Source organism: Aptenodytes forsteri, unplaced genomic scaffold (genome assembly GCF_000699145.1).
Source record: "Aptenodytes forsteri isolate BGI_AS27 unplaced genomic scaffold, ASM69914v1 Scaffold26, whole genome shotgun sequence".
Taxonomy (NCBI): Eukaryota; Metazoa; Chordata; class Aves; order Sphenisciformes; family Spheniscidae; genus Aptenodytes; species Aptenodytes forsteri.
The window spans coordinates 5787909-5808329 of NW_008794125.1; the positions used below are offsets into that span (position 1 = coordinate 5787909).

Sequence of the window (20421 nt, forward strand, 5' to 3'; positions counted from 1 at the left end):
TCAACTATATGCAATCAAGAAGGTAATCTTCAGCTTTGCCTAAATTCAGACATAGTCAGAGGCTATGAAGTATCCACTACTCTATGGCTTTCTACCACTTACTTTGAAGCAAATTTCTTAAATTTTGGTTTGTTTTGTTTGTTGGTTTTTTTTTAATACTGGCCTATAAAATCTGTTGCTAGTCAACCATCAAGGCACCTAAGTAAATTCACAAACAATCCAGGCTTTAAAACCACAATATTCCACACGTATGCAGATGTGCCGTTTGCAAACGGTGCACCTGAAGGGCACCCAGCCGTGGCCATCGGAGCGTAACCACCAGATGGAGATTTTCCACCCTGCAGCAGCTGCTCTGCTTGTGAACTTCCTTCCACAAGCAAAACAAATCGCAGCAATGAACACCTCTCTCTCCCAAGCCAAGGCATTCAGGCATGTTACCAGCAATAAGCATACTCCAACTCTTACACAAGAGCAGCTCAAGGGAACACAGTGCTCACGCACGTCTGGGGCCTCGGAGTCATGCCTCTGCTACGGCCGTCCGCGCTAGAAGAGCTCTCCTTCAAACCTCTCCCCCATTCCCCTGGGCATTTCTGGAATCAGTTCACAAGATAAAAGAAAAACCAAACCTCCCCCCCTCCACCAAGCACACAAACTAGGTCTCTTTAAAATGTTTTTTGTAAACACATTACAATAGATATTTTTCATTAGCATCTGAATTGCCTTTTTTTTTTTTTTTAATTAGAGGCCAGCTGTAAAAATAGTAATTTTGGCCTACTTCTGCTTTATTGACAATGCGGAATTTCCTCCCGCACAATATGTAGAATATTCTTAGGACGGGTCCCCTGCAGCCAGTTGTTGAGCAGTGACGATGCAGGCAGCGGCCGCACTCCCTCCGGGACACCTCAGGAGCTGATGACGTGCCCCGACCAGGTCTCGTGCTTGGTTCCAGGAGCTAGATGGGTAATCACCACCTCCACCGCCTGAAGCTTCTCGTTCTTCGGTGGGATGGTGCACATCTTGTAGGTGACCTCATCGCCTGCCACGGGAACATACTCGCCTTCGATACTGTGGAGGGGAAGCTTCAGTTAATCATAAATCACATAAACGCTCTTACTCTTTTGCAACTTACTTAAATTTTTATCATAATGATTATCTTAGGTTCTCAAGATACTTCAGGTTTTTTTAGAGAGCCCATCACCCACCAAAGCTTGAGGTTGGTTTTGGTTGCCTTGCAGCAAAATCTTATGAAAACACTGTAAACACCACCACCCTAAAAAACCCAAACAAACAAGCAAAAACAAACACAAAAAACCCCACACTCTAACATGCCTTAAAAAATAATCAGCTGAGCGCGGCCTTGGACAACATTGCTGTGAACCATGCAACCATCTCTTACTCACCGGCAGCACTAGAGGGCAGGGCTGACACTGTTTGGCGCTTCACTTGGGAGTTTGTTTTTTTAAACTATAGGAAGTTGATTCCCCCCCCTCTTCTCACGCTTCTGAAGCTCTTCCCCCCCCTTTTTCTTTTTTTTAAAGAAGGATTGTACCATGTCAGTCATTGATTTTATCTTTAGGTTACTCCACCATAACATAGTTCATCTGAGGTACAGAAACAAAAAAAGCCCAAGTAAGACACCATGTGGACTACTTCAAAATGACTTGCTGTGAAAAGAGAGAGTTCTGTGACCCTGACATGTTACACCGCAGAAACTCTCCTCCAGCATCCAGCACTTAGGAAGATTTCCAAGAGTCGCTCACTCCTAACCTAGCCTCTACCAGCATGATGACGTGGGATGCTGGAGAACTCGCACTGTGCATTTGTTACTGCAGGCGAGTCCTTACCTGGAAACAGTGGGAAATGGCAAAAGGGCTGTCACCTTCTGTACAGAACTATGTACTGATGAAACAGAGAACTGCAAAGGGTAGCAGCATTCCTCGCTTCTACTGCTGCGTTCAAGATGAGAGCTTTTTAATAAAAATCCCAGCATGCGCCAACGAAGACAAGCAGAGATGCCTTCCAACCTGCATTGCTGTGATTCTCTGACAGTAGAAAGGATGCTACTTTACCTTTCTTCAAACATACCTATGCGATCCCATGCTCAGGTTCCCCTTCTCTGACAACCTAGGCTCTAGGTTTCTTCTTGTTTGAGGGATTTTTCAGTGTTTCTCAGCAGCATTTGTATTTGTGAACAGATAAACACCATTGAGTTTATTTGCCTTCACTGAGAGCATACTGGGAACATACTCACACCACCCAGGAATTTTACCCCACAAGTGCTTCTGTTATTGCAGGGACCTAAGATTTTAGCAGTGCCCTTCGTATCCACTCTCATCTTGTGACCCATTATTGTTATGGCTTTTCTATTGCAGGAAAGACTGGCAGGACTGATAGGAGGCAAATATACCATCACTTACTGAAGTTGTAACTTCACATCAGATTTTGCCTCTCCCCCCAGTTCTGCAAAACTGCTTCAGCTTCATCTCCTGCACTGCTTCTCCCCCACCCTTCCCCCTTTAAGGGCTGCCTCAGCTTCTGCTCCCCTCCAACTTGTGCATCACGACTGCTGCTCAGGGAGCTGGTGCATCGGGCTGTGGCTGAGCAGAAGCAGCCTGTACTCAGGGATGAGACGGGGTAAGCAGGCATGCACAGGGGAAGCTAAAACTGACCCATAAATTATAACTTCTCCCATGGGAAATTCAGAAGAAAAGTCATTGTTTGCTAACTGATTGTATCAACATGATATTGAAAATGTTCCTGTATCTAAATATGGATTCTAAAACCTGCTACGAGGAGTTAAAGGCATTCCCAAGGCCTGTGGCTTGAAACACATGTCCTTCAGACTTTACTTCCCTGGGCTAAACCCCTACTCCAGCGCTGCCTGTGACTGCGGGAATCAGACCCAAGAGGGCATGTTCTAAGCTGAACTCTTCAGAGCAGTGCCTGGGAAAATGGCAGTAAATTGAAGGCAGAAAAAAATATTTACAGAAAAGTCAAGATAAAGCCTCCTTCATCAGACCTGACAGCCCTTTCCTCCCCACGCAGGCTGATCCAACTGACCTTTATTTACTTCCAAAGTCTCCAGGCCAACCTGTCAGCCCAGCCCTGTATCACACTGGACAGACTATGTCCAAGCTCCCACGTCTAGTCTCTTGCTGTGGCTGTCCTCTTCAGTTATCGCCTTCACTTATACCCCACCTCCCCCATTTCTAACAAGTTTAAGATTTCTTCAGGTGTGAAGGGGTTGCACACCCAATACTTACTGTCCTTTCAGGAACAGAGATTAGTTTTCCTTTTTTACTGCCAGAGGAATTTGCCACCAAATTCTCTGCAGCTTACCCTGACTTTGAAACAGAAGATTTCAAGCAAGGATGAGAAGATGCTACTTGTACTGTCTCAGAGCCTGACAAGTGGACATGAAGCCCCAAGAAGAGACACAAGAGAGGGTCAAACCACGAGTGAAAATAGGAATGCCATGTAAAAAAGTGACATGATCTTTCCCACTTGAATCTCTTGAATGATCCCTTGTTGCCAAAAAAAATGTTGCTATTGAGCTAAAACCACATTCCCATGAGCAGTAACTCGCAACACAACCTATGCAGGATGTCAGTCCCACCTGAGGAAGGTAGCATCTTCCAGTGGAAGGCAACACAGCACAGACATTTTATCCACACAAAGGAACACAGGACTAGCAAAACAGTGAGCAGAAACATTTCCTAGCTCAGATCTAATGAACGTAGACAACACGAGCCGAAGCGGAAAGTCTACACTGACTCAAGTACAGCTCAGCCACTGGAACAAGTCATAATGAAACATGTTTCTTCATGTGGCCTTGAGCACTGGGACCAGCTGCAGACACTGTTTCAGGGAGCACAGGCAGAGCAGTTACATGGGGCTGGAACTAAAGCAGCATCTCCTCTTGACATTACAGCCGCCCACTCCACAGCCCCAGGTATTGCCTTTGATTCCTGCACAGAGGATGAACACGCACAGCGAGCAGTGAGCTCAGAGTCACCACTTTGCAGGCATCAAATGAAACGGATGCCCTGCCCAGGAAGGGATCTCATGTTTGGCTGAAAGGTTTTTTTTGACTAACAGGAACCTTACATGTTCTTTAAAAGCTCCTGTAAAACAGGATGAGACGCAGTTAGCGAAATAAACATTTGCAATCTGCAAAAGATATCAGTAGGTATGGTTAATGTAGAAGGAAAGTGGATTCACAACATCTCATGAAGCTCCAAAGACATGCCAATACACAAAGGCAGTGTTTTAAGCTCCCAAAAACCAGATATAAATTAGTTATCCCTTGAATTTTCAAATTCAAGTGAGGAAGAAGTACAGCTTGAGTGCTAAAAAAGATGGGGGTTTTGTTGGGGTGTTTGGTTTGAAATTGAAATACGAATATATACCAGGATGGGTTCTGGTAAGAAAGGGGTTGTAGGTGTACTGGTAACCAAAGTGGTCCCATTTTTTCAAGAAATCAAGAACAAGTGAATCAGTACACACACAGAAACGGTATGCCTGGCGGGCTGCAGTCAGGGAGAGGAGAAGCAAAGGGACTGACCCAGGCTGGAGGACACACTCTCAGCTATCACCGAGAGCTACTGCATCCCTCAGCACTTATTAGATGACTGGTTGGAGTACCGTCTACAGCCCCTGGTCTGCACAGGGAAAAACAAAACAAACCATTTGCTGACCCAAATTTCTTACACTTGAATCATGAGGTCAATTACTCCTATTCCTTCCTCTAAACAGATGACATCAGCCCCAAAATCTGCACAGCCCTAAGCGCTACCCAGAAAGGTACACTTTTCTCCACCAGAAAGCACTTCTTACAGGACCGAGCACTATGCTGACAGCGTCAGATCCTTTCTTGTATTTTTTCCCTTATCCAAACTGACACTGCAAGAGACTGAAGCTTGTGATGAAACCTCATTCAACCCCAACACGGCTTCTTCTCGTCCCCTAGTTTGTCTTATTTCTTTCCTTGCTTCTTGAGGTGACCTTACCTCATCAAGACCAGGCCTGTCCTTTGCACAGCTGTCTAAAAAGGTTGTGGCCACACAAACAGCTCGAATTTCATTTTATGCTTTTGGCCTTTAAACTTTTCTCCCACAGATCAGATGTTCTTTTCTTTCCTGCAGCTTTCTGATTACCAGTTACTCATGGTGCCTACCGAATATGAAATTATTAACTCATTGCCCCCAGTGCACATGAAAAGCGAGAGGACAAAGGTCTTAGTTTGCAGCCTGAGTAAACCTGTTTGAACAGTGTTCCCAGCACAGTGTTTGCCCACCAAATGCTGCTTCTGGCATAGATGCAGACTTACTCCAGCATTGTTATCGCTATGTGATGCTTAGAAGCAGGAACAAACAACATCCAGATTGTGCAGTACTTCTGATGGTGTCAAGAACGAACAGTATTATGGCCCTTGAAAGGTAATGACATGGTATGACACTGGAGGCACAGCCCTACACAAAGCTGCAGGAAGATCCTCCATCAGGAAGCAATTGTCTTAAGCTCTGGGAGGGAAATGAACTGGAAAAGATCAGAGAAAGTAAACAGAGATCTTGGAACAGATTCAGCCTACAACAGCCACTCTATATACAATATAAGTTACCTGGATAATTTGGTAGAAGTTGTTAAACATGGACTTTTTTTCATGTTCTATATTGATTAAATATTTTTAGATCTGTATTTTTTACTTTTACCCTAACTATATATTAAGTGTTGATCTAGAGGAAGATGGAAATTTTCACTGCTATTTAACAGATTGGTAGGCATGTTCTGTTAAAAATAATGGATACCTATGTATCCAGGAACTTTAAGACGCTTCGACAAATTAAGCTAAAAATAGGAAATGCTTTCCTGATGTTAGTGTCAGAGTGAGACACAACAGAGTGAGTTTTAGATTATCCAGCAACTCCCATTTCCCAGCTCAGCGCCAGTCTGGTACAGTGGAGCATTTTATCCTGCACTATTTTTAGGGAACTGGGAGGTTATTAGGAAATTACCTAAATAAGGAATGTTCTAGTTCTTCCTTCTCACAGCTGCTATTCATATTCCAGGGCTCTAGTTAAACCTCTTGGGACAAAGACTAAGTCACATGGAAACATTTTTGAACAAGAGTTTTCAGTGAATTCAGAGCCTTGCTGGTCAACAAGCCTGCCATGGATCACACCACATAGCCGCTGCCCATGGATCAATGGGCTGTATTATCTTGTGGGCTTCTTAAAGCTCATTTAACACCGCAACACACCTCCCAGGAAACCCGTATTTTTATTAAACAGCAGGCCATGACAGAGTAATGAACTATTACGAGTTACTAATCCTGAAAGCCCTCCCCTGCAGTCCCGGGGTAAGCTCACAGCTCCAGCATTCATCAGCAAAGCCAGCGATGACCTTATCAAGCCGGCTGGCAGGCAAAGCAGGGCTGCCTCTCACCCACCAGTCACACTCGTAACTGGGACAGACAAGTGTGAAAGAGGTCCAGACACTGAAGAATCCCAGCTGTTAATATCCAAGGTCTCTACTACGGGATTGCCCTGGTCTCTGTGCCATTGCAAAGAGATCTTCCCAGGAGCTGCGTTGTCCAGGGACAGAAGCTGCATTTCCCTCCCAGCACACTAGATGCATCATCCTCTTGCCCAGTTCTCTACTGAGATCTCTAGTCATGGTTTTTGAATCCACGTTCAGGGATGGTTATGGCTCTGTATCTACTTTCAGCAGCTAGTTCAACACCAGGCAGCACACCACGCACCATGAGGAAGAAACTGGTGATCACAAGAGGCAGAGCTTTCCAAGGATGCCTATGTGGACTCAGTCAGAGGTACAGAAGATGCCTGTTCCTGCAAGCATCCAACTTGGATCCTGTCACAATAATACCTACTGTTTGCATCTGGAAACCAAAGCCCAGGGCAGTTATGTTCTGTGCTCACTAACCACAAAGAACCTCCATCCTTGGGTGGCCACAGTTGTCTTCAATGCCCACTGCCTGGCTTGCAGGTAGAGTAAAAGTCTTGGCTTTGACCTATTACGGTTTGTATCATTTAGGTGGAGATTCTGGGAAGGTTTTGCTACAATCACGACCACAGCAAGCTGGCTCTCCTGCATGTACCAGTGCAACATGTGAGTTTTCTGAGCCAACTGCGGGGGGGGGTGGGGAACCCTTAGGAAAAGGCTATCCATGTTCTATTCATTTCCAAACCCCTCTCAAGTAAGATCTGGTATTCTGCTGCCTCTCCTCCCCACCCCAGATAATCTGCTTATTTCAGACACTTCAACAGATGCAGCAAGGTACCAGAAAGGGAGCACGTCAGGAAGGAAGCGTGCAGCCCAAAGCAGGTAAGTCATCAAGTGCTTTAAGTATTTCAAAGGAAATCAGAAAGCTCAGATTTGGTTTCCCAGCAGCCCCAGAGCAGTCGGTTGCAGCCAGCAGAAACTGTTTTCTGCTTTGAAAAGGCAGAGAGGCTGGAAAGGTTTGTCCTCTCAGCTCAGATTCAGCTCTGGTTTTTTATAATTATCAGTTAATTTCCAACTCATATTGTTACACTCTACCAGAAGAACAGCTTCACAGAAGAGCCAGAAGAGATGTGGCACTAACACTTTGCATTAAACATAGTGACCTGGCAGAAAATCAGAGGAAAGAAAGGAGCATGAAAAGATGATCTCTCCATGGACATGAAAAGCTCAAAGCCAGCTCCTCAATGCAGCAGGATAGCAGCAGGGACGCAGCTGGGTTCCTCCCTGCAGGAAGATGCAGCTGATAGTACATCTCCAGCATAGCCAGAAACTGAGATGCAACAGCGGAGTGGGACCGTATCCCCACCTGGGAGCCCACTGAGAGACCACTGCTGTTCTGTTCAGTACTCCTGAGTTACAGGCACTATAAGCATAATCTCCTGAGATCACAACACAACGCACAAGCAAAGCACAGCAAACTCAAGATCCCTCCAGGGACCCAAGGGTGCTGTGTGTCAACATCCCGGGGGAAGTATAGCGTCAATTCTCCAAAGCCATCATTAAGCATGGGGTCAGGAATCCAGCCTGAAGGACAGCCTGAAGGCCCCTCTGCAATGCAGCATTTTCCCCTTCAGAGCCAAGTACTAGCAAACTGCAGAAAACCCACAAGCACTGCGCACGTTTTTTCTGTTCCATTAAATCAGCTACTTTTGCAAAATAAAAATCTTTAAAAAAAACAAGAGTGTGGTCATTCATTCGTCACTGCTCTCTAGTGAACTACCTCCTTGCCTTGCCCTTGCAGCTCCACAGGCTTCAGGCCAGATCCCCATCAAATGCAAAAGCCCAGAGTAAACGAGTATCCATCATGCGCCCACTCCCAAATACACTGGGAAAGCAGAGAGTGGGATTTTTACACAGTCCTCTAAAGCACATCATTTGATCTGCCGCTACAGGCATGCACACCCCACCTCCCCCCATCCCCCTTGCTCCGTGCCCCCAGGACCCCCCCTTGGGAAGGTGAGCTGATATGAACCTGTCTGTACAGGCAGCCATCCCCACAACAAGGTGGGGGACCTCAACCGCCAGCACTGCAGGGACTCCCCATCTGCTCTCTGGAAACATGCCACACCTAGGGGAAGAGTGGCAAGAGGGTGAAACTGAAGCCACCAGAGCCGTTACATTTCAGTAACAGCCACACCGGCTGGTATTTGTGAGAGCTGATTTACTCCCGCTATGAAACAGCAGCAGAGGAGGCAAGATAGAGGAGGATACAGTTCTCAGCACCGATGCTACAATAACACCATCAATTTGGATCATGATACAGGCTGGTGGAAATGAAAGCATTAGCACTACATGTCACTATTAAAAACGTAATTAAGGGCTTTTTAAAAATTTCACTCCAGGCAAATGAATTTGCTTTTGCTTCCAGCTTTCCAGAGACGTTATCTGGAATTACCATCTCAGCGACTCCATCCCATGTTTGCCAGCTAGGGTTTTACACTCACTACTAGCAAGCACATTTTGTTTTCTGTTCTGGAGAAGGGTGAAGCATTGAACTGAGAAAAACAAAATCTGATCACATTCAACAACCATAACATTTTCCTGGTACAATTGTTTATACCAACTTGAGAAGTGTTTCCAATAAACACCAGGAAGCAGGCCTCGCTGTGCATGCAATGCAGAAAGCGGCAGTGAGCCTGTGGCTGGGTGGCAGGGCTGCGACAGCTTTCTTGCTGCGCCAGGCCACGCGTCTGCAGGCAGGAATGGCCGCTCAGGTCGGCATGTGTGAGCTGGCTCTAATCTGTCCATCTCAAGCATCGACAGTGTTGCAGTTGTGGTACAGGGTTTCCGCCGCAGACGCTTTACCCGCAGACTGACCCAAGAAAGTGCCATGAGTGTTGCCAGGAAGCTGCCGCCACCTGCGGCGACTGTCACCGGAGCTGCCACCATGCCTCTACCTGCCGCATGAGGACAGCTCAAAAGGAAACGCTACCACCCACCAGCGTCAGCATTTCCAGAGAACTCCAGGCTGCCCTCATTAATTGTACAGTTTTGTACATTTGTACCTAATCGGTTAAAAAGGAGAAGTGGCCCCACACGAGTGTTATCAAAATCCAAACCAGATCTTCTCTGCAGTCTTCAGAGCCACTCGTTAAAACAGATAAAGGTGTTTTTTTGTCTGTGTGGCTTTAAAACCTGCATTTCAAACTGGCATTTCTTATACTGTATATCTACCCACACACACCTGACAAGTCCAACTTCACAGTAACACAGCTTTGCTGCAAGTTCCACTCGTAAAACATGTCTACATGCCCACATTCACCTTAAACTCTCGCACAGATACTGAAATTTAAAATTTTGCGGATGCCAAGTAAAGAAGCTTTTGAATGCCACATATATTTGGCCTTATTTTTAGGCTAATGCTCACTTATGGAAATGCCACGCTAAGTGTTATTATCTTACAAAAATAAATGGAAAGCTATGGGAAACAGACATCCCATTTTACAGAAGACATTTTCATTGAAGTGTGACATTTTTATTTTTATTACAGCTCCCCAAAGCTTAGGGAACAAAAAAATTTAATTCCTCAAATTAAATTTTTATGTTTAAAATCATATTAATCTGCAAGATAGGCAGCTGGACCCAATGCTCAAGACCTTCACTAATCATCACAGCTTAGTGATGAACACAGAGGAACAGTCTATCTTGCCGAATCCAAACTGGCGTACCATTTTATCCGCATTCCTGAAATCCTAGCTTTCAGGCAGAATTGATTCAGGAGAAACAATCCTCTTTCATTTCACAAGTAGATGCCTATACCGCACTGAGTCAGTGAACAGATTGACATCGCTCTCACATTCAGGTTTAACTGAGTAAAATAGGTAGAAAAGAATGGCATGATAAACATAAGCAGTATCTCAAAACTCACACTACGCAAACCAGAGTGATTGGAGCCCCCTGAGCCACAGTGATGGTTACAGAATGCTGCCGCAATAAGCAATTCCCATTAATAAAGAGCAATGTTTCTAACTCACTGCGAAATAATCTGAAATGAAAGGCATTATTAATCCGTCTTTCCAGTGCTGCCTTGCATCAGAATTAAGACAGTGATACCATCACCCTCCAGCACTAAAAGCTGTTTCCAAAAATTCAAATACACTCAGACTAATTAAAGAACACAATGTACTGAAACCTTCAGTACTTCAATAATAGCACTTTTTACTAATAGGTTGAGGCAGAAACATCAGCTGTTTTTGAATTTAAGTTTTGAGACAGTACCTACATAAGAAACATTTAAAACAGTGGCCCAGTCCTGGTTTAATAGAAAAAAAAAAAACCAACTGTTGGCTTCAAAGGAGCAGAACTAAGCCTAGAAAAGTTGCACAAAGCATGTCCTTCAGTCCTCCAAAATTCATATGAACTAACCTTGCTAAAATGTTTCTGAAAGAGCAAGGAAAACAGTCTTTGAACACATAAATGACAGTCTTAAAGAGGAAAGACATCATTTAACTGCTGTGGAGATGGAAGGAGGAGTGAAGGGCCATATTGCAAGCAAGGGAGACGTCTGCTAAATATCAGAAACAATTAAGAGCCAGGTCTGTTAATTACAGGAAGAGATCGCCCAGGGAGGCAGTAGACCCCCAGCACTCGAATTGTTAAGAGTGCGTTGGGTAAAGCATTTGCCAGAAAGGCACAAGCGCCTTCCAGCAGTGGACGGGGTAGAGGAGGTCCCCTCCAATCTTCTCATCTACAGTAAACTTGAGAGCTGCCATACTGGAGAAAGACTGCAGCGTACTGCAGCATGGCATACGGAGACAGTTCCCCACCCGTGTGATCTTTAGATTGAAATGAAGTAAGTAAAAATGAAGAGAAGCAGCCCGGTCCAGCAGGTAGGGCACTAAGTCGAGACCTGGGAAGCCGGAGCTCAGGCTGAGACCTGAGTGGGCCAGAGCCTGTCACCCCCTGCCCACGCAGCAGCTCTCCCCCTCTCATCGTTCATCTGCTCCAGCTTTCCTGTGCAGGGGCCATTTGAGGGCACGGCTGGGTGAGGGCGAGAGCAAGCAGAGAACTGGACACACGTCAGCAAAATAAACATGCTGAAAATACATCAAGAAGTGTGGTTGCCCATGAACTTTTACAACCTTGGTGACTCATTCAATAGTGTTTTTAGGATAGACCAAGTGGGTGGAAGAAAGTGGAGGGTGGCACGCCAAATTCAGGGCACAATTACTCAAATATAGCTTATTGATGGCTGACAGGCAAAGCATTTTGAAAGCATACGGGATCAATACACCAACTAGCACAGCCGACAAGAGGGGACCTCTAGCACAGACCACCAAAAATCACAGCAGACAAAAAGTGTTTTTCATAATGTCATAAAGGATTTCAGTGTAGGAGACATATGGGAGTCTTAAATAGCCAAACAGAAAAACATCACTGTAGTTTAAGAATTCTAGCTGATTGGAGGGGGATTGAGGGCAGGAGCAGTTAGTGTACCCAGCATCAAGTACTGGGGGTTGGGCCCAGAGAGAAAGATGTGTTGGGCCATGGGATAGGAACTGGGGAACACCTGAAAGAGTAGTTCACATTTTGTATAGACAAACAAAGGGCAGCCCCAATCAAAAAGTTATCTCTAGGGTTTTAAAAGGGTTAATTTCACATAACTGAAGAAAATTTTACTGAACTAATTGGAAGAGAAAACGTGGAGGAAAAAAACAAGACTGAAAATAGGCAGTTCTTTAAAAAGAATTCATTAGAGGGCTGGGAATTCATGTTTCTGTGAGAGGGCTGTTTTAACTAAACCCTTGCTGATCAGTAACTGTATAGGTCAGACTAGATGTTCACAGTAAAACTTTTAAATTGTAATATAAGAAGTGTTTTTAAGTTATTCAGGAAATAAGGAGAAATTGTGCATTTGTATTAGACGAACAAAAAGGAAGATATTAAATAACATTTCCTTGGGTTGAACACGTAAGTCAGAGCACTCAGCCCATTTGCACTCAAGAGTCCCAAAAAGCTTTGGCTCGCCAATACCCATCATGCAGTAACATTTCAGAAAACTGTAAGAAGGCCCATGTGCTCCTTCTCCAAGGACACATGCTACACACACAAGCAGGAAAGACAGCTGGGGCAATGTGAGTAACTTTAGTAAGGCTTTTGTTGACTTATCACTAGATAACCACTCCAAACAACAGATAAGGATTATACAGCTTCAACATGGTAAACAATATGTAGACTAAAAACTGGTGATAGATCTAAAAGAGGTTATTGGAGAATAAACATTGAGCAATCTTAATGCATGCCCTCAGAACCCAGTTTCAGCCCCCGTGCTGGTCAACACCTCAATCTAGAAACAAATACAGAATTGTCTATTAAACCTTGCAGATTAGCCAAGCAATAAATAACAAAGACAGTGCAGTCACAGAGCGTGATCTGGACCCCCGGCAGGGAGGGCCTATTCAAGTAAGATGTGCTGCAGTGCAACCAAATATGAAGTCATACATCTAGGAACAAGGAATGCAAACACTGCTGTCGGGGGTGCCAGACTGCATCTGGGACTGCACCAAACTCTGACGCTGCAAAGGATGCCGAGGTCAGAGCAGATAAGCAACTCAGCAAAAGACTAGGGATGAGAGGGCTAATGCGACTATGGGATGTACAGAAAGAGAAACGGAGCAGGAGTCTGGAGGAGATTTTATCTCCATATACTGGAAGTATGTGTACAGTGTATTGTTTTAAAATGATATTTAAATTCTACAGCACACTTAGAAGAGAGACTGGAAAGACTGTTTTAGGCTGGAGAAAAAATTCTCAGTGAGGGACTTGAAAAGCTTAATCTGTTTAGCTTATCAAAAGGTAGATTCAGACTCAGAGGTGATGGTTCTCAGTTTGTTCAAGGCAAAAAAGTGGAGGTAGTAATGAACCCTTTAACAGAGAAAGCTTTAGCTAGAAACTGCTCAAAACTGAAGCTAGATAAATTCAAGGAAGTAATAAAGTATGACTTTTCTTAACAGTAAAGGTAATTAACCTTTAGCTTAACAATGGTACAAGCAGTACAAAGTAAAAGTAGTGAATTTTCAGTGTCATAAATCTCTAAATTAAAGCTGAATACTGCACAGATGATTTGCTTCAGGTAAATGTAAGTTTCTGGGTCTGGGTGAAACCACACAGCTTATTCTAAGAGATTTGACAGAATCATCTTGTAGTTTTTAACTCAACAGATTTACAGTAATACAGGAAAAGAACAGCATAATCTATCGCTGCCAGTAACATCTGCATAACTCCTCTTTGCTGAGGTAAGGGTGATGGATCATAAACCATTTTTGTATCTGAAACGTCAAAAGCATTTGGTAATTTAGGCAAGCCAAAGCTCCAGCCTTCCTCGGCCACCCAGACGACTTACTCCGAGATGTGTACGAAGATGTCAGGCCCTCCATCTGCAGGGGTAATGAAGCCATGGCCTTTGGAGCGACAGAAGCATTTACAGACACCTTTGTAGATGGGACCCTCTGATGCTCTCACAGTTCTGCAAAAGAAAGCACAAAAAGAGCAGTTCATTGCTGAGCACAAATGCGACAGCTTCCAGGTGTGTCAGCCAGAGCACACTAAGCAAACGGGCACAATGATCCAAATACTCACTCCCAGCGAGTATACTCCTCTGTAGCAACTGCTTAATACTCAGTTTCATACACTGCACATGTTTTGCTGTAGCCTTTTTAAGGAAGATAAAGATGATGAAGATGTTTGCTAGCATTATAATCCATCAGTCGCCATCTTGAATCCATCTGCTGTATCACCCTGCCAAATTTTCTTTTGGACACTATACTAAATGTAAGCATCTTATACCTTTCATGAGTTCGAGAGTACCAAAATGCACCTAGGTGGTGTATGCGCTTTCACAAATTTAACAGTAAGCATGTGTATGTAGTATCGAGAGAATGCAGCGCGTAGAGACATGTATAAATGCGTACACATGTATGTATATACACACATACACACACACCCTTCTGCATGCATGCCTATTGTTATCCTGCCAGACTAGGATCCAGGGAAGCCAGTATTTCACCTCCAAATGACTCCAAGCAGGCTACGAAGCCTAACTGGTATGCATAACACCAAGACTCAAGACTGATCTCCTCCTCCACTGTCATGGGACCTGTATTTTAAAACGAGACAGATTTGAAGACAAACCTTTAGGATGACTTACTGCCATCAAGAAAAACGACTCGCATGATCTATGACCCATCCTGAAAACTGCATGATTAAATCCTTTTCCCTGTCAAACATGCCGAGTTGAATCTCCAGGGATCCAAACTCACTCAAATACTTTCATTAATGAAGCCAGCTGTTTTAGACATCTTAACAGGGTTTACACAGAGGCATTACTAGATCAGGACCTTCTCATGCCATGAGGATTTTGGTGCGATTCTTCAAACTCAGCAAGTGATCGTGTTGCCATTTGGTTACATACATCATGGCAATTTTGACATCACTTTCCCAAATGTTTAAAGTTTACTGAAGTCTAAATAAAAATAACTAAAAAACGTGGTAACAGCTCTGCTCCTTAAGTCAAACTAACACTAAAGAAATACAGTTGAAAGTGTTAAAGAAAGAAGAAATTTTCATTAAATCACTTCATTTCCAGCTCTATAAAGCTGTTGACGCACCTGACCCCACAAGTGCTTGTTACACAGAAAAGCACTCGCTGCCCTAAATAAGCCATTAAAGTTCAACTGCATCATTCAAGGAGATAAAGCACTGTGGGGGATAAGGCCCCACACTTGCAATGAACCAAAATTAAATAATCCCACTGAATAATAAGCCTGTCACATTCATCTTTTCCATACAACTGTGGGGCCAGAGCTCACCTAGAGCTCTTCTTGCTTAAAGAGGACACTAAAAAATAATGATAAAAATTTAGAGCTATTTTGATTTTCGGGGCAAACAAATACAGCAAGATTCCTACACTAATTAATGATTTAAGAACTGTGGAAGCCAAATAACAAATTCTTTAGTTTTGTAAGAACCAGACTAGGATTAACAGCTGAGAAGAATTACAAAGAGCTCATTATTAACACAGTACTGAGGCAAGCTAGCTTGGAATTGCTTTTCAAGGGCAATCCCAATTATCAAGTCAATTATGTTCCTTTTAGCAATCTACTTCCATTACAAAGTTTAGGGCATTTGAAGGCTTTTGGAACTGACAACATATATATTTTTCTTCTGCTGCTTCTGTTCTTTTTCGCCTCATTTTGAATACAGAAGTAATAATACGAAGCATCATTGAGATTGATGCTATTTAAATCCGCATGGATAATTCTTAAAGAAGAGAGCTGGGTAACACTGCAAGAAGCAAAAAGGAAAAAGCATGCCAACTAGATTAAGCAGCACAAAATAGGCTAGCTGTGGGTTTGAGATCTTACTTCAACAGTGTTTCACTTGGCGTTGCCAGACCTCCCTTACACAGAAGTAATTCCAAGACTGTGGCAGAAGTGCAATGGATTGACCACAGCTTCATGTTATACCCTCAGACCCTGATTCAAAGGCCACTGAGATTAACAAAGAAGCCCACATTGCCTTCTGCAGGTCAGCACCTCACTGGGAGACCCATCACAGGCACTGGGAATTTTTTTGCAATGGCCAAACCTTGCAATGCCACCCTCTGCTGCTGCACTGTGGAGGAGTCCCCTTCGGGCAGGGGGCTACCAGGAGCCTGCATGGCATCACAGGAAAGCTCAGGGAAAGCCAGCTCTGCTGTGGGATCACTACCTTAAATAACTATCAATAGCAACACACCTCATCTCATTTTATGGAAAACCTCATATAATCTTAGAGAATCAAAGAGATCAGGGTTCATACCTTGAAAAATAACATTCTTTTACAGGTCTATTTGAACAATCTTAAGATGGAGATATGAAAGCTGAACAGAAAAAGGAGACAAGCCCACTGAAAAGTGACAGGGTCATGGACCATCCCTAAAATGTAACCTGGCTGATGGTTGCACAGGTGTCAGGAGTGAAAGAACTAAGACCTCCAGTGAGGTCCGGTCCAGTGCTTCAGGGGTGGTGAGAAGAGAGGTCATGCCAAAGGAGGAGGTGGAGCTGACAAAGAAACACCAACAGGAACTGGTCCCGAGAGCCACAACCCGGTGTCTGAAGTGAAGCAAAGCTTCAGACAAGAGACTCTGTTTTGAAAAATCTCAGTGCATTTTCCCCTCCCTGTAAAACTCTGGTCTTAGAGTGCAAAAGACTTTAAACATCCTTTACGCAAAGAGAGCACTGAAAAGCTACAGGCAATTTGGACTAAAAGTCTAGTGGCATCAGAATTTATTGGAGAAGAGATAACAGTAAAATACCAAAGTATCTTCCAGATACAACCGTCCCCCCCCCGACTCCCTTCACCTTGGCAGGGGGTTGATCATCCTGCCCAAAGGCAATCGTTTTGTTGTGTCTATGAAATGCAGGTTTCCCAGTACTTACGCTGAAAATGTTCTGGTCCGTCGGGTGGGCAGCGGACTGGGGATGAGGTACCCTCTCAAGGGCGACGGGGAGCGATCCCTCACCCTGCGGTTTTCAGGCAGATGGAGAGAACTGGGTGAGGGTGGAGAGGTGGGGGACTGCTGCGAAGCAGATGAAGTGGGCTCAGAAGACATTCCTGACGCCTGAGAAAAACCTAGAGAGGAAGAGATCTGATTTAGCCCAAAATGGGAATTGTCATAAAAGTCAAATTCTTCAGCTGACAATTTTGTAAGAACATGACTCACTTCCTGCAGACGTACACACGGACACAATTGCACCAAAAGCTCCTGCTCTGTGTCAGTGAGTTCTTAAGTTTATTTATTTTTAAATCTCACAGCTTTTGTACGCTGTACTAGGAAGCTCCACTGAAAATAGATTACTCCACAACTAATACATATTTGCTTACTCCCACCTCACTCACAGGCAATGGCTCTTGAAGCAGAGCTCAGCCCCAACACTAGGTATTGGTGTGCCCCACGCGGCTCCCATACAGACGGGGTCTGAGCACTGACAGCACAGAGGAGCCTCCTGCATCTGCACACAAACACACGTTACAAGAAAGAAACACTAGAAGAAGAAATGCTGAAATAAAGGCTGCACCTCCACTGCTGGAGGTTAGTTTCAATGTGCAGTCACCGATGCTAAATTCATTGCTGCTGCTCAGCTATTAGCACAGCTCTGTCAGAGCTCGTAACACCTTCAGCTTGACTGCAAGAAGAAAACGATACGAGTGCTCCTTAATTCACTTCAGACAAAGCAAGACAGTTAATTTTCTCTGCTAAGGACAGGAACACAGACAAAGCCAGGAGGCAGTGGCTGACTGCAAGGAGATGACCCCTCCAGCCTGCAGAGATCTGGCAGACCCAGCAGTCCCCTTTGGCAGGTCTGAGTCTGCCACAATCTTCCAGCAACTAGGAAGCCAGTAGTCCACATTTGCATTCAGACCCCCAGCAGCCCACATCAGATTTGCTCTTATTCATGTCCTGCAGCAGAGGAGGGAGAAGGTCCCTTTCTCATCACACCAACAGCAATACATGTCTCATCACACAACAAGCAAAACTCACAGAATCCATGGAAAGAGAAGGACTGATAAGAAAGCATTCTACGTACACGAATGCATGGCTTACAGGTGCAGCAGAGACAGAAAGAAGAGAAATCAAGCAGCACTGCTCTGGTATTACTGTGCAAGTCCCCGTCCGCACTGGAAGGGGAATAAGCTGAACGAAAATAACCAATAACCTACCACACTCTTACTTAAGAAAATCTAAAAACGTCTGGGTATCTGGATGAGTTAGCAAGAAATGTGGCGATCTGGGTCAAGAAAATATCATGAACCCAAGAAAAGCTGCCTTTAAGACCAATAGTTTCATTGAACTGAAATCTATCATAACCATTATGCACCCTCCTTTTGACACCCACACTCCCTAGCCCATAAATTATGGAGTGGATCCTTCACATGACATTTGAGAGATGCAGCCTTCTTGTCAATGACAAATTCCCATTATTTCTTCCCGAAACTAAGGACTAAAATTAAAGAGGCCTCTTAAGAATGAAGTCACCAGGGAACAAAGGCTTTTGTGTTTAATTACTCAGGGTGCTGAGAAGGTAGAAGTGAATAGTCATGTTCCCTCGTGTACCAGCTTGAGCTTTCCACACTGTTCTCAAGAGCAACAACTCAGCTGAAAACAAAACCACAGCTTTACGAATGGCGTTTCAAATACAGATGGCGTTTGCCACCCATGAGCTAATGCCCCGCCCAGCATCATGGCACAGCGTTCAGCTGAGACCGAGATGATAACACCAAAGGGATGGGATTTTCCAAACTTCCTCTTCCTCCAAAGAGACCTGCTGTGCTGGCTGGTACTGAGGAAGCCTCCTCAGATTTCAAAAGACCTCTCCTTTGGGTGCCTTGCTTTCAAGGGATGCGTGTTTGACATAGCAGGACTATAACTCTAATAAAGTCACAGGAAAAATAAGAGCAAACAATTAAAATCTCATTCTGATAACTCAGCACACATGGTCTGGCCTTTCCACAAGTGAAAATGCAGCTTTCGGAATCGCACGCTTTCTCTCCTAATCTAAATATAAACCAGCTTGTCAGGTGACAAGCAAAATGCAGAGCTATTTATCCATCCACAGCAATACAGTAGAGCCAACCACAAAGTACTGCCCGTCCCCTTCCTCAAACAAGGGTAGAGAGACAGGAGAATTTTCCCTCCTTTCTTTAAAACACAGATGAACCACAAAAATATTTGCAAACAAAGATGGCTAAATGGAGTTAGAAGTGTGCTAACGTACGTTATTGTTCCCATTTATGTTATTTTTGTGCCCTCTGCTCTGTAAACATAAAATAAAACAGTGATGTAGAACATTCAGTGCCATTTCACTGTACAAATACCCTTTTTGTTCTCTGCCCACGGCCAAAGTAGATGAATGGCCTCAACTCTCATAATTTCTATTACACAAGTCCTAAATCGTGGTCAGAGCTCAGTGAGAGCTGATACACAAATGCACGCAGCCGGAGGCAGCCAGGGGCAGCTACGCTCGACTTCACACCCACTGCAGCAACTGAGTACAGCTCAGAAGAGGAAGGGATGCAAACAAGCAGCAATAGGAAGCCTGTGCTACGCTACAGCTCAGCAACATTCTGTATTGGCATGCATGCTGTATCACTGCATGTGCAAGTGCACCAGCACATCCGTTTGCCTCTTGGGCTTCTCTGACAATTGTAAAAATCAGACACAATGAAAAGGATTGGACACTGAATTACCAAGTTTTACCGTGTGCACTGCATACAGCGGGATGACAGCAGCTCGTGCCTCCTGCGAACCTCCGCTCAGCTTGCTCAGTGCAGAAGATCACTTCATCTGAACCTTTTCAAAGACAAAAGTGGAGGTTAGCTATTTCAGTTTGTTCTGGTGTGGCCACTGTCTTGATGTTGTTCATACAGGGATTAACTCCTTTCCATTGGCAGCACTCCTGAAGGAGCAGAAACGCTATCCCCACTCGAAGGCGCAGCTGGAGGCACTCCGAGACTGGGCAGTGTTTACGCAGGAAGCCTACAGCAAACACTCAAACCAAAACCCCACGCCCCCAGCACTCCCAGCCTTCCTCTTCACACAAGTTTTGCCTTCCAAATGCAGTTACTGGTAGTCTTCAAAGATGCTTTTCAGATGTTATCCTGGATTCTGAACTGACCCTCTGCAAATCAGGAATCACCCTTGGGACTCAGACAGCTGCCTACCAGCCCTTCCTCAGCAGCCACAAATACCTTCCCCTCTTTGTGACTAGCTGAACAAACCTACTTCTTACATCTCCCACCCACCTCCCACGCTGTTTCCATTAGTTTTCCTCTGTCCCTCCAGTCCAGCCACCACTCTCCACGTGCCCATGGCAAGGAGGACATCACACAAACCCCAGACAGCGCTAACGGAGCACCCTG

The 20421-nt window shown here is 44.5% G+C and overlaps 1 protein-coding gene across 2 annotated transcripts; it reads right to left on the minus strand.

The window, feature by feature from the left end:
• Nucleotides 1–730: 730 nt before the first annotated feature.
• Nucleotides 731–19848, minus strand: CARHSP1 (calcium regulated heat stable protein 1). Of its 2 annotated transcripts, none has more exons than XM_009278080.2 (4): nt 19760–19848; nt 16941–17133; nt 13865–13987; nt 731–1065 (listed from the first exon to the last, which is right to left on the minus strand). In XM_009278080.2, the coding sequence occupies exons 2-4, from the start codon at nt 17111–17113 to the stop codon at nt 903–905; spliced, it is 459 nt and encodes a 152-aa protein (XP_009276355.1). In that variant the 5' UTR covers nt 17114–17133; nt 19760–19848; the 3' UTR covers nt 731–902. The 2 variants fall into 2 exon arrangements, with proteins under 2 accessions (XP_009276355.1, XP_009276347.1); XM_009278072.2 differs by having other exon boundaries at nt 19750–19824.
• Between the last annotated feature and the right edge of the window lie 573 nt (nt 19849–20421).